At 35.8% G+C, this 16562-nt stretch overlaps 1 protein-coding gene across 1 annotated transcript; it reads left to right on the forward strand.

The window, feature by feature from the left end:
- The first annotated feature begins 934 nt into the window (after positions 1-934).
- LOC150083841 (NFX1-type zinc finger-containing protein 1-like) lies at positions 935-6574 on the forward strand. Its single transcript, XM_090375416.1, has one exon. It carries the CDS (start codon positions 935-937, stop codon positions 6572-6574), a length of 5640 nt encoding a protein of 1879 aa, XP_090231542.1.
- Positions 6575-16562: the final 9988 nt, after the last annotated feature.

The raw sequence follows: 16562 nt of genomic DNA on the forward strand, positions 1-16562 counted from the left end.
TTCCTATTATCTCCTGACTGATGTACTGCTGCACCATTATTTCCAGTGACATTTTTATATTACCAAGTAAAGAGTATGGAATTCCTCAATTCATAGAGATGCAAACTTTTTAGAGAGATCAGTTTGAGGAGAATTGTTGGAGATTCCTGACTATGTACAGTGTCTTCTTGTGCTCTTTTGCAATTTGTTTACCGTTGAAGATGTTTTGAATATGGTAGGAAAGCAACCTGTATCTATCCATTATTATATGCCTTTTCGTTATATGCTTCTTGAAAATGTTGACCCACTCAATTTTTATTCTTGATAGGTGAACAATTACTGTTGACTTCCAAATGGGGAGGGATTCTATGAAAAACAATTCCTTCTATTCTCTGCTATTGCTAAACATATCTGAAAAAGAATGTGGGGTCTTCCAGTTCGAAGCTGTTTCTCTGCCCAGGAATGGTTGGCTCTACCTATTTTAACAAGAACAGATTAGTTTATTAATTTTTATGTAATTATACAAGGTATAAAAGTAATGCATTTAAAAAATGACACAATCAGCTGTTACTTTCCTTAATAATCCAAGTTAGCATTAGTAGAGGCATATGATGCAAGAAAGCAAGCTTATACAGCATCAGCCAAAAAATAAAAAAAAGTTTTTGTTATCTGTGTGATGTAATACAAATCTTAATACATATTAAGATATTAGTATGCTAATTTTTAACTAATTTTATAAAATTCTGCAGAAAACAAACTTAGAACAGTATATATTTTGCAGGTACTTCAGTGGTTCCATATATTTACCTTAGGACACAATAGCAAAAAGAAAGATGAAGAAGCATGCTACCAATTTGATGTGAATTAATTTGAATGAATCCATAATGCAAGGTAACAAAATGGAAACGGGGTGAAGAAAATTGAGCAAATGTGTGAATTAATTAAAGTTAAAAGTATGGATAAGAAAAATATTAATTTGATAAGCTTGGTAACAAATGAAAGCTTTCAGAAAAGGAAGTCTGCTGTACCAGAAAACAGAAAATCTAGAAGGAAAAATGGGAGCAAATTGGATGAAATGACATCTGTTTCAAAGAAAACTAGTGGATGCATTTTGAATTATTTAAATAATAAAAATAAGCATTTGCAGGCTTACCTAAAAAAACATGATTTAACACCCAAAGAGGTGAAATTAATTCTATATTTGCTGGCTAATGCATGTGATGCATCAGGTTCAAGAAGTATTATGAACCTCATTCAGAAACTTCAATCATCTTGCTTATTTCTTCTCAGCACAGTCCCATGCACTCTAACAAAATGTGTTTCTCTATCAAGTGATGTTTGTGAAATGGCAAAAAACTTAGTGAGGCTATTAGAAGAATTTTTTTACAGAATGCCTTCAATGACAAGCAGTGAATTGGATATCCTTCTCCCATTCTTGAAAGATTATCTTATGAAAAATAAAGCTAATATTCCAGATTCAGAAAATATTCTGAAATCTGTTGTTGAACTGGAGAAACAAAAATTGCATTTTTTTTCAACTGTAATAAAGGATTCACCTACTTCTGAGGATAATGTGACTCCTCCAAATGATTTTCATTCATTATCTATCATTCCATCTGCAGCTGATATACTCTCCTCAGAGCCTGTATTTCTACGAAAAAACATTGTTAATGGCTGGTATAAAAACATTGAGGATTATTTGGATGTGCACTTTCGCCTGCTTAGAGAGGACATGTTACATTCCTTTCGAGAAGGAATTATGGAGTATAAATTTCTTCATTCTAAGGATCATCCAACAACTAATCTTGCTACTGGTCATGTCTACAATGTCACTGTAGGGAAGACTAGTTATACTTCCTCTGGCCTTATTTACAAAGCTGAAGTAGAGTTTCCAAGTGGTGTTAACTGGAAATATACCAACAAATTGAAGCCAAAAAGTCTAATTTGTCTCTCGTCAGATAATTTTGAGACCATGTATTTTGTTTGTGTTACTAAACGCTTTCCAACAACTGGAGTCAGTAAAAACTGTACATTCGATTTCACAACAATGACTGACTTGGGAAAGGTTCTGAAATTAGATTTATCTATTTATACTGCTTTTGAGCCAGATTCTTACTTTGAAGCTTATCGTCATACTCTCAAAGCAATGAAAGATATATCTGCAGAGAATTTTGCACTCGTTGATATAATAGTTTTTCTCAGAAACTTTGCTTCCTTGCCTGATTATCTCCATCCTGATTTTGTGTATAAGCTGCCATCAAGTATCATTCCAGAGACGTTAGAAAAAAAAGAATTCTCACATGTTCCATATTCCTATAGTTCTTTGAACAGAGGATCTAGTTGCAATGAAATAAATTCACAGCCTACCCTTAAATGCTGTGTAAGTGATAAGAGTTGGCCTTCTGCTGCTGACATCCTTGGATTAGATGAACATCAGATGAAAGCATTTCACTTAGCATTAACAAATAAGATATGCATTATACATGGTCCACCTGGAACAGGAAAAACTTATTTAGGGCAGAAAATTGTAAACACTATTTTAATGAATATGGATCAAGCAACTAGATCTCCAATTTTAGTTGTTTGCTATACAAATCATGCTTTGGACCAGTTCCTTCAAGGATTCCTTCCTTTCAGTATCAAATTTGTTAGGGTTGGCAGTAGGACAAAATGTGAAGAATTGATTCCACATCAATTAAAAAATATCACAAGTGCAATTAGAAACCATAATAATTTATTAAAAATGTGGAACAAATATAATGAAAAAGATATGCAACTTAAAAAGGAGATACTGGACTCCTTAGAGATAGTTGAAAATCTATTCGAAAATTCGGGTTTTCCTTATTATAAATCAAAACATCATTTGCATGATAGAATCAGTTATTTAAAAAACAAGTTGCAGAATTTGAATTCTGGTTTAGAGTTTCTAATGTCACAGCCCCTATATTGTGGAGTGCAGATACTGGATAATAGTGCACACGAAGAAAGCAGTATTATTTTTGATGGCATACAAATAAAGCAAGGTGAAGCTGACTGGCAGACAGTTCATAAGAAGGAATGGGAGGTGATGGTGCAGTCTATAAGGGAGTGGCTATGTTTAACTCCACAGTTCATTCATATATATGAAGAAATAGCAGAAAGCAAAGAATTCTTAAAAAGTAAAAGGCACATGCAGTCTTCCAATGAAAATGGACAGCTCTATTTTCAAAATCTAGAGACATTCGCTCATGAAGCATGTATGGAAATACCCAAAACATCTAAAACAGATCTTGACAACAGCAGAAATTTGGATTCCAGTGATGTGTGTAACTCTGAATGGAATGACAGCAGATGTGTACATTTCAGTTCGCATGATGTTATTGAAATTACAGAAACGCTGATAAATATTTTTAATGAAACAAATGAAGAAGATGATATTAGTGGTATCAGTAATTTGCCCGAACTTGTACAAGAACAGAAGGAATGCAGTTATGAAGAGCAATACATATCAGAAACTACTGATATATGGGAATTATTTATTATGGACCGCTGGAAACTTTTTTGGAAATGGAGAAGAAACCTAGAAAAAAAACTGAAGTCAGAAATTTCATTGTACGAAGACATTCATAAAAAACTCATTGAACAGTTAAGTGAGGAGGAAACTGAATTTCATAGTATCATTTTAAAACAAGCTGATATTGTTGCCTCCACTGCAACTTCTGCTGCCAAGAACAGAAAATTAATCCAGATGATTGAACCAAAAGTTGTTATATTTGAGGAGGCAGCAGAAATTCTAGAAGGGCATGCTATTACTGCCATACCTACCTCTGCTCAACACTTGATTTTAATAGGTGATCACCAACAACTGAGGCCTAAAAATGCTGTTTTTCAGTTGGCAAAACAGTATCATTTAGACATATCAATGTTTGAAAGGCTCTTTAAAAATGGAATACCATCACAGACACTCCATTTACAGCACAGAATGCAACCTTCCATAGCTGAACTTCTCGTACCAGAAATTTATTCATCGCTAGAAAATCATCCTACAGTTTGCAACTACCCTGAGATTAAGGGTATGAAAGAAAATGTATTTTTTATGTGTCACCAATATCCAGAAAATGAATACAATGAAGCCAGAAGTTATTATAATACAAGAGAAGCTGAAGTTGTTGTCAGCCTTTTTAAATATCTGCTAGAACAGGGATATGATACATCAGAAATCACCATTCTTGTACTATATGTTGGCCAGTTGCTCATAATTAAAAAACTATTAAAAGAAAAGCACATTCCAAATGTATGCATATCAACTGTCGATAATTTTCAAGGAGAAGAAAATAAGATAATTCTTATCTCGTTTGTTCGCAGCAATGATTTTGAAATCATTGGTTTTCTAAGTGCAAGCAATCGTGTTTGTGTGGCCTTATCACGTGCTAAACATGCTTTATATTGCTTTGGTAATTTTATGCTCTATGCAGAAAAGAATAAGCTGTGGTCTGTTATAGTTAAAAAATTAACCAAGAGGAATTCTATTGGTCCTAAACTAGCTATTCAATGTTCTTTGCATCCAGAAACACAAAGATTGGTTTCAAATCAAGCAGATTTCCAGCTGAAATGTTCAAAGCCATGCCATTATCATTTTAGCTGTGGTCATGAATGCCCAAAGAAATGCCATGTAGGCCAAATACATACAGAATCACATTGTGAAAAATGTTCAGAAAACTTTGTTTTTGTCAAAAGTTCAAAGTTGTCTCCTCAGCCCAGCACTCCTTCACTTGAGCAAATGGAGGGAAAACTTCTCAAGAAAATCAATGAAAATGGTGGTGATGTAGTAGCCAGCATTTCATCTTCTGAAGAAAGTGAGGAATGTTTTAAGCTTAATGCTAATAATGAGACTGAGGATAAAATAAATCTTCATGACAGTTTTTTTGATAAATCTGGATATCAAGAAGATTTCTCTCAAACTACTAAAGGTGGAAACAATACAAAGGGCTTGGAAAATGAACAAGAGGAAGATGCATCATTTCTGTGTAATGATAAAGAATTTGTTTATTTAAATGATAGTGTTAATACTGATTTGGACTGTGTTTCTCAGAACTCCAATACAGAATATAAGGAAATTATGTCTGTTAGCTCTCCTTGTGGCCATCAGGTAGCAGTTGTATGTGGTGAGCATACCACACTGGGGGAAGACATAAGAAAAAGATGTAAGGAAGTAATTGTTGTTAATTCTTTGTGTGGCCATGAAGTAGAAATTGCATGTGGTGAATATGTAACTATAGATGAAGACAATTTAAGAAAAAGATGTCAGGAAATGATTACTGTTAATTCTTCATGTGGGCATAAGGTCAAGGTTGCATGTGGTAGCATGGAAGAGAATCCTAAATCTCAGATCCTGGTTAAAGCATGTTTTGAGAAATGTCCAGCCATTCTAGACTGTGGACATAAATGTACTGGTATTTGTTCCAAGTGCTCTTTCTTGCAGATACACAAGCGGTGTCCCCAGTTGTGCAAGCAGTTGTTGCCCTGTGGGCACAGATGTAGAAAAACATGTGGGGATCCATGTTTCTGCATGCTACGGTGTATGGTTTGTTGTCCTCATTATCGCTGCACAAATCCTTGTAACCGGCCATGCACAGTATGTCCCGAGCCGTGCAAATGGAAGTGTGAACATTTTGTTTGCACTCGTAGGTGTGGTGAGCAATGTGACAGACCTCAGTGTGATCAACCATGCACGTTTGTGTATTCGTGTGGACATCAGTGCATTGGATTTTGTGGTGAGCCATGTCCGTCAACATGTTATTGCTGTACAAGTGAAATGATAGTGCAGAAGGATGAGAAAAGTCTCCAGAAAGGTTATGTATTGTTAGTTGACTGTGGACATGCAGTGGAAGATAAATATTTATCAGAATGGCTGAATGAGTCCTGGGAAAAGAATACTGGAGCAAGATGTCCATCATGTTTAAAGCCTATTAGCCATAATTACAGATATGGAAATGTTCTCAAGTTCAACTTGAAGAAGTCAAGGATGAAAGATAATATTCAGCATAAAATAAAACCACTGCTGTCTGAATTGAAAAGGACTTTAGTGCCATCATGTGCATTTTCACCTATTGCAAAGGAAATAAGTGCTGTACTTGGTGATGCTAGCGCACTCAATGCAAATAGACTTTCTGCCCTGAAAACCATTGTTGCCTTGTTTAGTAAGTGTAATTTATGTAATTTTAATATGTGCTTAATAAAATCAGACTTGGACTGCATGCAACGTATAACTGCGTTATCACTTTGGATCAAAAAGTATCTAAATCATGCTTCTGTACAGCAGCTCAGTGACCTAACGTGGGCAATAAGAAGAACATTAATTCTCTGTGCACTAATTCAACATAAATTTAAGTGTGAAAATCACGAAAATAATGAAGTTAATGCATTGTACACCGATGCCATGGAAATACTGCAGTTATATAAACCATTTCGTGCAGAGGAGGAAAACTGTGTCAGAATGAAGGTTGGAGAGATCAATGAACGAATTAAAATCCCTCGTTGTCATAACGTATTTGAACGCCAACACAATCATATTATTTCAGAATATTATCCGGCTATTTGCTTACCTGAGTGGTAATAACTTTAGTGTAATTCTGCCAAAAATTTATTACTAAATATGGAAAATGTGTCATATGCACTGCTAACTGATCTAAGCCAATCAGAATAATGTATTATTCAAATTTCTTTTTTATTTCTGAAAAAGAGCTGTACATTTTTAATTCAGAATGTTCTGGACAATCAGAGATTGATTGGATACTCATTTATTGATGGACAACATCAGAAAGTTTTTTATTCTTTTTCAGTTTGTTAGTTTTTATATGTGCATCTTGAAACCTAAAAATGAAAATCATAGATTTTTTGAATTTTTCAAATTTTAATTAAAATAAATTATTTTTATTCTCATTATTATTTTATGTTATATTTTATTATTATTTTATATTTTTCTGCACACTGATTTTGATTGTGGAATAGCTGGCCAGTGGTGGCAGCTATTCTGCACTCTACAGCCACCTACACCAGCATGTCAGGAGGAATAATCATCACTGAATGGGTGATAAATCTAAATTGAATAAAAGAAAAGTGAACAGAGCAGAGTGATAGGGGCAATAACATTAATACATGTAGTAAGCTTCAAGCTGGAAGCAAAACTCATAATTTCCATAAGGCCCATTTGCAAGTTAGTTTTGTAGGCTGAAACACCTTGTTGTTGTTGTACAGTTTCAGGAGCACATCAACTAAGACCATATTGCATGTGTTCTGTGGTTGATTTTCTGTTTGCAGGATGAAAAATCAGAGTTTCCGGGAGAAAAAACGATGCTACCCTCACCCTGAGACCAACTAACTCAGCCACATTGTGAAAAAGATTCATAAAAATTCCTCACATCATCAACGGGATCCAAACTCAGGTCTTTCCCATCCAGTGGAGAGGATTGCAATTCTATCAAGAATAACTCATAAAAAATCCTACTTCCCTTGCCTGAGATCGGCAAAGTATAGCCACAACTGAACATGCCTTTAACCTTGTATCAGTTGTAAGAAACATGTGCCACATTGAAAAGAATGATATTTCACTATTGGGATGGTTTATGGACCAGGGGCACTCTGGAAAGAACTAATAACAATGACCTTTCTGCTAATTACTTAGACCTGGACATTAACATCAAAAACTTACACACAACTATTAACATATATATATATACAAAAGAGATGCTTTTTACTTTAATGTGATCAACTTCACACACTGGCACTCCAACATTTAAAAAAAATGTGCATTCTAATATAATACTCTCTGAATGCATCAGGATAGCCACCACATGTAACACCAAGTCTGATTTTAGGCAATATCAAAATTCTCCACAATAAACTTCTTGGGAATAATATTCCTCCAGCCTTCCTTTACCATCATTTTAAGAAAGCACTTAATACTATTAAATATAAAAAGTTACTTGCCCTTTTGAAACTATGATGTCTGCACTATATCCCATAACTGCTACTTCACTTTGACTTTCACGACCAGATGCAAATTACTGCTCTATCATACAAAGTTGTGTGGCTTTTTATACCTCGAACTATGCGGCATAGTCCATTATAAATGGGGTGGTCACAGAGCCTTGTCAAGGGTGAGGCAAACGAGGCTCTTGCCTCAGGGTAAAAACTGAAAGGGTCGCCAAAAGAATGATTAAATAATTGCCAATGTTTTGATTATTCCAATCCATTTATCATCTTGCTTTTGCAAGATGAAAATCTGTCGTGCCACTGTACAGATTCTGATCGCCAATGCTATCTGTGGTGCCACTGGTTGTCATTTTTATAACCTCAATTTTAATTTTTTATTACATGTACCAGAAATGCATTTTAAATAAGTTATTTTTTTTTATTTTATTTTTTTTTTATATATTTTAGGGGAAGGTGCAATTTTTCATTTTTGCCTCAGGTACTAAAATGGCTCTGCACAGCCCTGAGTGGTCATAATTCACTGATCACTGAGTGTAGATAAATCAAGGTATTAGATCACTTCCTGTTCTCCACTTATAACAATTTAGAAATCCCTAAAATCCCCTCTTGTACCCTTTCCCTGTTTCAAGAACTCCTTTTATTAGAGTTGATTCAAATTAATTCATTAAAATTTTTTTCAAGCTGCCTTACCATAATGATTTTGTAATAAATGACTAATAGCACTACTTTACATTTGTAACTTTCTAATTTACGATTATTTCAAAAAGTGCTGTTATGCAAATTATATCTGGATTTAAATTAGAGCTTGTGCTATAAAATTCTCTCATAAAAGAAATGGAGAGTGCTCCAGTGATGTGACAAATGAAATGTTTGTTCAATTAAAAGTGAAATAGAAAAGTTAAAACACTTTTTGAGAGTTGAACTGTCAAAAGGCAATATATATTCACTACAATGACCATATTTTCTTGGAGAAAATAAAGGACAAACCCAAGAAAATGAAGGACAAACCTGAGAAAATGAAAGACAAACTTTAAAAAATAAAAGACAAATCTGAAATAGGTTCATAAGGATAAAAAAATTTAAAAAAAATAGTTTATTTTTATTACTTTGTTTTGCAAAGGAAAGTTAAAGAGCAAAACTAAGAAAAACTTTACAAGAAAAACAAAACGCATATTCTAATAAAAATATCTAACTTCAAATAATATATGGAAATTTATTTAAAAAAGACAACCCAATTTTCATATTTTTTGCAGGAATGGTCATCTTTTAAAAATTCATAAAACTGCATTCAAATCATAGTAAAATTACATTTAGTATAAATGTATGCTTCCACTGTTTCAACTTTTAATTGTGTATTTTTGCTGGTCCACATATTTTATTATTATTAGCCATATGGTGCAAGGAAGCCTGAGGCTTTTACTGCACCAGTCAAAAAAAAATTCTGAGTTACCCCTGTGCGTGTGTGAGAGAGAGAGAGAGAGTCAAAAATAGAAGGGAATCACCAAGAAAGAGAAGAACGATGATATCCAGCTTAGGACCCTGGGTGTGCCAAGCCCATACTCACCAGATGTGAGCCCCTCAAGGTTATTACTGAAAATATTCTCTCAGTAGGAGCATTTGATCCCGGGAGACATAGGCAAAATTCTACGATTTTTAAAAGATATTTGTTTATCAATAAAATATCTAAATTATACGCATGTCCACGCCATAATTTATGATGGCGTGGACATGTGTATATGTAAGAGCGGCTCCTAGAACGTCCGTTCAAATCCGCCCCTTGTCCACGTTAATTGAACAGACTATAAAATAATCCAGCTGTGTATTAATGTCATGTTTGTGTAATCAGTGTGGGTTGTGTTGTGTGTTGTGTGGTGCTGGCCTACTGGGTACCCAGACGCAGCAATCACTAGGAAAGCTGCTTCTGAGTACTTGTCCACACCACGGGAAGGTGGGCCAAATCCAGTAAATGGAACACTCTTATGGTCTCAGATGAGACAAAAAAAAGAAAGAAAAAAAATCATCACTCTGGTGGCCCACTCCAGAATTTAAAAAATATATATATATAAATAAATAAATATATATATAAAAATAAGAATAGTAAATAAAATAAAATTAAAAACGCTGCACCTCAACCATGGTCTCCGATGGTCAAGACTTCATCATAATAAACCCAAACACTTAAGTCCGTAAAACTGGCATTAAAGATCTTCTATGTGAACACTGCTTTTGAGAATTCTTGAAAAAGATCAAAAGAATTTTAAACAGCCAAAAATAATCCTTCCTCGCCTGGTATCAGATCTTCCATTATTCCTCGAATTTGAATCCTTAAGTTCTCGTAAGTAGCACAATCATAAAGTATATGGCCCCAACTTTCCTGAGCACCACAAAAACAGTGTCCGACAAACCCAGGGCAAACAACTTAGCATTAAATGACCCGTGTCCCGTTATTAAAAGTAAGGATTCCAAGCTTGGTGTAAAACCATTTTGTAATGTCCATTGTTTAAAAAGGTGACTTCGGGTATAAAACGCCACGTAATCCGCCCAGCCTCAGCATTATCCCAACTATGCTGCCACAATTTAAAGATTTCATTCAGGCATAGGTTCTTTTCTTGTTTAATACCAGTATTGACATTTAACGCTATATCCAAGATCCTAATGGGCATTTGTCTCTTTATATAGTAACAAAGACCTCGGTACAACAAGAACAAATCCAAAGGAACACACCCGGCAAGCACCTGTAAAGCAACGGTTGAAACCGTTCTATAAACTCATGATTGTAACATTGTTCACTGTGTAGAGTTCAAATTGGCTTGAAATCGTATAATTGTAGCACGCCGAAACCAGGCTCCTGCTGCGTACGTGGTTATAGGTAGGAAAACCGCCCGAATACAACTTCAAAGTTTTCAATGATAGGCCCCAGTCGGATCTTCATATTATTATTAATATCAATTTGTTTCTCTGTTGAAGAGATACCCCTGGGACAGCCATTGGCTAGAAGGGTGAGAGTTACATTCTAACGTGTGAAGCAGACCCATGTGCAAAAGGTTACAAAGTCCATGGGAAGTTCACCCTGAAAGGTTGCATATAGAATTTTGGAATACATGAGTAATTATGATTTTATAATAGAATATTTACATTTTTTGGTATCGTTGAACATTATAGAATATTTAAAATTTTAACATCTTAGATTGTCATCTAGAATACCAAGAATATATAGTTAAAAGGGATCAAATTAACTGCAGTTTTTGAGCCGAATGTCTGTGCACTACAGTTACAGGAGACGATAGGAGTCAGTAAAGACTTGCAATCTGTAGGCTTTTTTGTTACAGAGCTTTTCCGGTTCAATTCTTGGTTGATTGACGAGTTCTGTTGTGTTTGTTGGAAAAAAAGTGACAGGCTGTCCAGGTTTTTTAAGTTGCTTCGAAGTTGTTTAAGTTGCTTCGAAGGGGATGTCTTATTTCAGCAATTTTGGTGGCTTCTCGACGAGAGTGAAACAAGCCGTCAATACTGGGAGCGTCTAATCTTACTGTTAGCAGTTGGGCTAATGTGAAAATGTTTCTTGTGTTAATTGTCTGCTTCCAGGGAGGAATGCTGAGATTGGAAAGTAGGATGGCTCTAGTGATAGTAAATGGGAAATTCGAGATCCTGTTCAGCCATCTCAGGAGCCAGTATTCAATTCTAAGGAAAGTCTTCAGGTTGTTCGGTGGGGCAGAGGACCAAATCTGTGAAGCATACAGTGGGATGGAAAGTATACATTTCAAGATATACTTTTTAACAAGATCTGGGTTTCTAATACCAATTAACTCCTGTTTGGCTGCCCAGAGCGCTGCTTGTGTTTTAGCTTTGATATAATCAAAGTGCTCAGAGAATGTTAGTCCCTCATCCCATTTTAGGCCAAGGTCTACGTGCGATTTAACCTTTGGAACTTCGCATCCGCTTACCAGCATAGAGATATTGTTCCTGCTCTTTTTCTTTGTAATTGTCATCTGGGCAGATTTACTTGGGTTTAAACGTAGTCCAATACAATCGAGGTAATGCTCCAGTTCATTTATTATGTTATTGGCTTGTTGATTTGTTTGCTTAACTTGTTGTAAATCTTTAGATTTGACAAAGAATTTCAGGTCATCAACATACGTAATAAAGTTATCTGTATTGGATGCAAAAAATGGTTCCAGAGCTTCGGCAAATAACAGTGAGGAGAGAACGCCTCCCTGTGGCACTCCCTGCAAAATGGAGTAGTGGGCAATAAAATCGTCATTACGGATTATGAGGCATCTTTCCTTCAGAATGCTACATAAAATCTTCAGGAGATTGCCTTGTATTTTGAAGTAGAAAGATAAAATTTGTTCCAGAGCCGTTATCGAGATATTGTCAAAAGCTGCGGATATGTCTAGGAAGATAATATCGAGCTGTTCCTTATTGTTGAGAGCTTTCTGCATCCGGAAAAGGGTCTCAAGGAGATTTGTGTTGGTTGATCTTCCAGATAAGACGGAGTGTAGATGCAGAGGACGATGCCCGAAGCACCGTTGGGTGAGAGCTGAGAGAAGGGTCTTAAAAATTTTCAAAATGGTGCAACTTATGGCTATGGGTCTATAGTCTTTGGCGGTTTTTGGATTCTTTATTTTGGGAATGGGCCTTTTTGAATGATTTGATTGAAAGTGGGATGGAACAACTCAATAATGTAAGAACTGCTGATTTTTGCCACGAAAAAAGGGAAGTTATCAGGACCAACAGTTGCTTTATTAGGAAGTTCATTTATGGCTTTCATGAGGTTTTCTTTGGTAATTGTGATGGTTGTTAGAGGTGTTTTTCTTAGTAAGTTTGAAACGGATTCGGTGGAGGTCAGTTATTCTCTTCCTGTTTTCTTCGGTTGCTAATTGGTTGGACGCGGGAGGTTGTCCAAATGCCTTCGTGGACCATTCGGTAAAGACCTCGGCAGCCTTGAGACCCTTTTTCCTGTTATCACGAACGATCCGTTTTCATTGTTTGAGCTTTGAAATAAGAGATCCAGAAAACTCGCTAACTTTTTCACTGAGGTAATTCAAGTGTGAATAGAATAATAATCTGTGATCAATAAGTACTCCCAAATATTTTGTCTCATCCACTAACGGTATTTGACGCTCTTGTAGCTTTATTTGTGGGGGACGATTTAAATCCAATTTAGTTTTAAAAATCATCATTTTATTTTTCCAACAACTTATAGTAAGTTTTTTAGTTAGAGACCAGGAATATAAGTCATTCAATATGTTGTTAGCTTTCTGTTCTAGCATCGCCCTGGACCTTCCAGCAATCACTATAGTAAGATCGTCTGCGAAAGAAAACATTTTACAATCCGAATAGGACCGCTCCAACCAGTCTTGCAACACCAAATTCCAGATGAGAGGCCCCGGCACCGAGCCCTGGGCACCCACGTGTCACCTGTCTTTTAACATAAAAGTACTTAGATTTAACTATAACACACCTGTCGGAGAAATAACTTTTGAACAGATTATAGATCTCAAATTAACATTCTGCACACCGGAACTGAGCCAGGGCAGCCTCCCACCAGACTCAATCAAATGCCCCTTCAAAATCTAAATATATAGCTAATTCATATTTAGCTTCAGAGTTCTCAGTGTTCTCATTTATGATGGCAGATCATTTTGTCGCCACTCTTCGAGTTTTTTCTTTGTAACAAAATTTTTAACACAACAAACTTCGTCGAATAATTCGTCATCTTTAATATTCAGATTTCTTTTATTTGAAATAAAAGAAATGCTCTCCTCAAATTTTGTGAGAAATTCCTCAATGGAATTTCTCACAAACCGATCCATTCAAATACTTCCATTTCTAGGAAGGCGCTGTCCCATTGATTAAAATAGTCAATGCAGGTTTGGTAAAATGATTGAACTGATCCCCTTAAATAATTTTACATCAACGTTGTTTTGTTTTGCTTCTAATTCTGAAATGATTTTCTTAATATCCATTGGTAAAAATGATTGACGTTTTCGTTCACTCAACTTTAATTTCAATCCATTTAAATTGACAAAAGTTTCACACATAGAATTTCACACATCTTGAGATTCAATTTTTAGAATATGTTTATAAAAAGTTGAAGCATGCGAAAAATAACCATGATTCAGCCAAAGGATCGTTAAAAAAAAACAAAAGAACTTGGATTCTTCTGTCTGGTGGCATCTTCGTTAAGTCTGAATTTCATCAATGTGCACAATTTTATAGATGGAGTGGTGGCATTTTAGTGAGCTTCCTATCTAGTGCGAGTGTAGTTCCTAAGCATCTTTTACTGAATGGCTAATTCGATCTGTGTTTTAAACATATGTATTCATGTAGTATATTGTATAAGTGGATTCATGTATCATGTCTCTAAGTACAGTATTGTATTATATGGCAACGATACCAGTTTTTGGCAGAGAACGCCTAGTATAATGAAAAAAAAAAAAAAAATGAATGTAGTGCTTGTTGTTCTTTGAAGCTGTTGTTTAGATCGGGTGTCCACAACGATGTCAGGCGGAGAGTCACTATAGCACGTTTGATGGTATCAAAGTCAGTGATCGATTTGATCCAGTTATAAATTTACCTTGACTGCAAGACTAAGGTCACAGTCAGTGAGCACGTTCCAGGAGATGCAGGAAGCAGCATTGGGTGTTTCAGATGTTTTAGTTCTGTTACATATTTAACTGTTTTTTTACCTTGTAATATTGGTGTCTATAATAAACAAGACCATTGGCTGATGATCAACTGAGAAAAAGGCCAAAGGGTCCGCATTGGTTACGTACGCTGTAGATGTAAATGCGAGACCTAGACGGTTTGATTCCCTCCTGGGTTACTTATTGACTTGTTTCGTATCAATGGATTGAAAAATTGATGTACTCATGAGAAAACAGATGTCTCACGAAATCATGATTTTCATTTTTCACTGCTAATGGCATCTAACTGTAGGAACCAGAGATGCAAGAAGTAAAATCGCGGTGACATTGATAATTGTAGTGGTATAATTACTATCGGAGCCGGACCTACTAGATGAAAGAAGTCATCTAGTAAGTTTTATGTTACCTGTTCTAGGGGCTTAGAGGGGAACAGGTATCCTGTGTGTTATCAGACACTCAGCCTAAAACACTGATGGATCCAATATCTCTCTATTACAGAAGATTTAGAAGTCCGGTTGGCCTGCCTCCCTAAAATCCACTCATGCACACCTTCTCGATGGTAAGCCCTGTTACGTCACTTAGGTGGCAACGAACGTGTAGAGTGGTTCTCTTCAAGACGCCTGGTCAGCGTGAAGAGGAAAAGACCAAACCCTCCAGCAATGAGAGCACAACAATACAAATGGCCCTCAGTCCCCAGCAGCTTTCACTCTCCCTCTTACGGCAGCGAGAGGATCAGAGTGGAAGCAGAGGGTGCTAAGTATCTCTGGGTACGACCAGGCTGCCATGCACGGAAATTGAACTTGGCCTGTTATAACGTACAATCACTCATTGGTGAAGACAGGATATTAGAGCTGGAAAAGGAATTAGAAAATGTGAATTGGAATATCATCGGTTTGGCTGAAACAAGAAGAAGAAATGAATCACTTATAAGTTTATCAAGTGGAAATCTGCTGTACACCAATGGAAACAGTGAAAGGAGTGAGGGTGGAGTTGGGTTTCTGGTCCATAAAGATTTTAAAAACAAAATTTTGGAATTCAAAATTACATCACCAAAGGTGTCAAGACTAATACTCAAGATTTCTAAGAGGTACAAGCTAAAGATTATAATGATTTATGCACCAAAATCGAGCCATGATGATGAAGAGGTTGAAGAAATGTACACAGGAATTGAGAGTCTTCTAGATGAGCAGAAAACCCACTACACTATTATTATGGGGGACTTGAATGCTGAGGTTGGAAAAAGACAAAACAGTGCAGAAATGGGAACTATGGGAAATTTTGGAATTGGTAAAAGAAATAAAAGAGGTGAAAGACTTGTGCAATTTGCAGAATCTCAAGGACTGTCAGTAATGAACACTTTTTTCAAGAAAAGGGTGAACAGAAAGTGGACATGGAAGAGTCCAAATGGATTAACAACTAATGAAATCGACTTCATCCTCACTAACAGAAGATATATTGTGAATGATGTTATCGTCCTGAATAAGGTAAATGTTGGAAGTGATCACAGAATGGTAAGATGTACACTTGATATAGATGTAGGAAAGGAAAGGAAAAACTGACTCGAGTAAATACTATAAAGGTCTTTGAGATAACAGAGGAGGAGAAAAAGCAGTATGTACTGGAACTTCAGAACACGTTTGAGCTTCTGCAGACTGCTCAGGACCAAGACATCGACGAGGAATATTACAACTTTCTGAAAGTGATAAAGCCCAAGAAACCTATAGGGAAACAGAAATCCAAAGAAGAAAAAATTAGTCAAGAAACACTTGTCATGATGAACCAAAGACGACAAATGAAGAGCAAGAAAAACACTGACAGGGAGAAAATTGAGTATACTGAGTTATGCAAAGCCATTAGAAAGAGACTCAGAGGACATAATAAGATTTAACACAAGAAAAGTAGAACAAAAATTAAGGGAAAACAAAGGATTTAAATCAGCAGCCATGAGCAGTAATACAGAAA

This window comes from Mastigoproctus giganteus, chromosome 6 (assembly GCF_048544385.1).
Source record: "Mastigoproctus giganteus isolate SK-2022 chromosome 6, ASM4854438v1, whole genome shotgun sequence".
In the NCBI taxonomy this organism is placed as follows: Eukaryota; Metazoa; Arthropoda; class Arachnida; order Uropygi; family Thelyphonidae; genus Mastigoproctus; species Mastigoproctus giganteus.

Excerpts from the sequence above, each read along its gene's own strand:
- LOC150083841 (XM_090375416.1), top strand. The coding sequence starts at position 935 with ATGGATAAGAAAAATATTAATTTGATAAGCTTGGTAACAAATGAAAGC.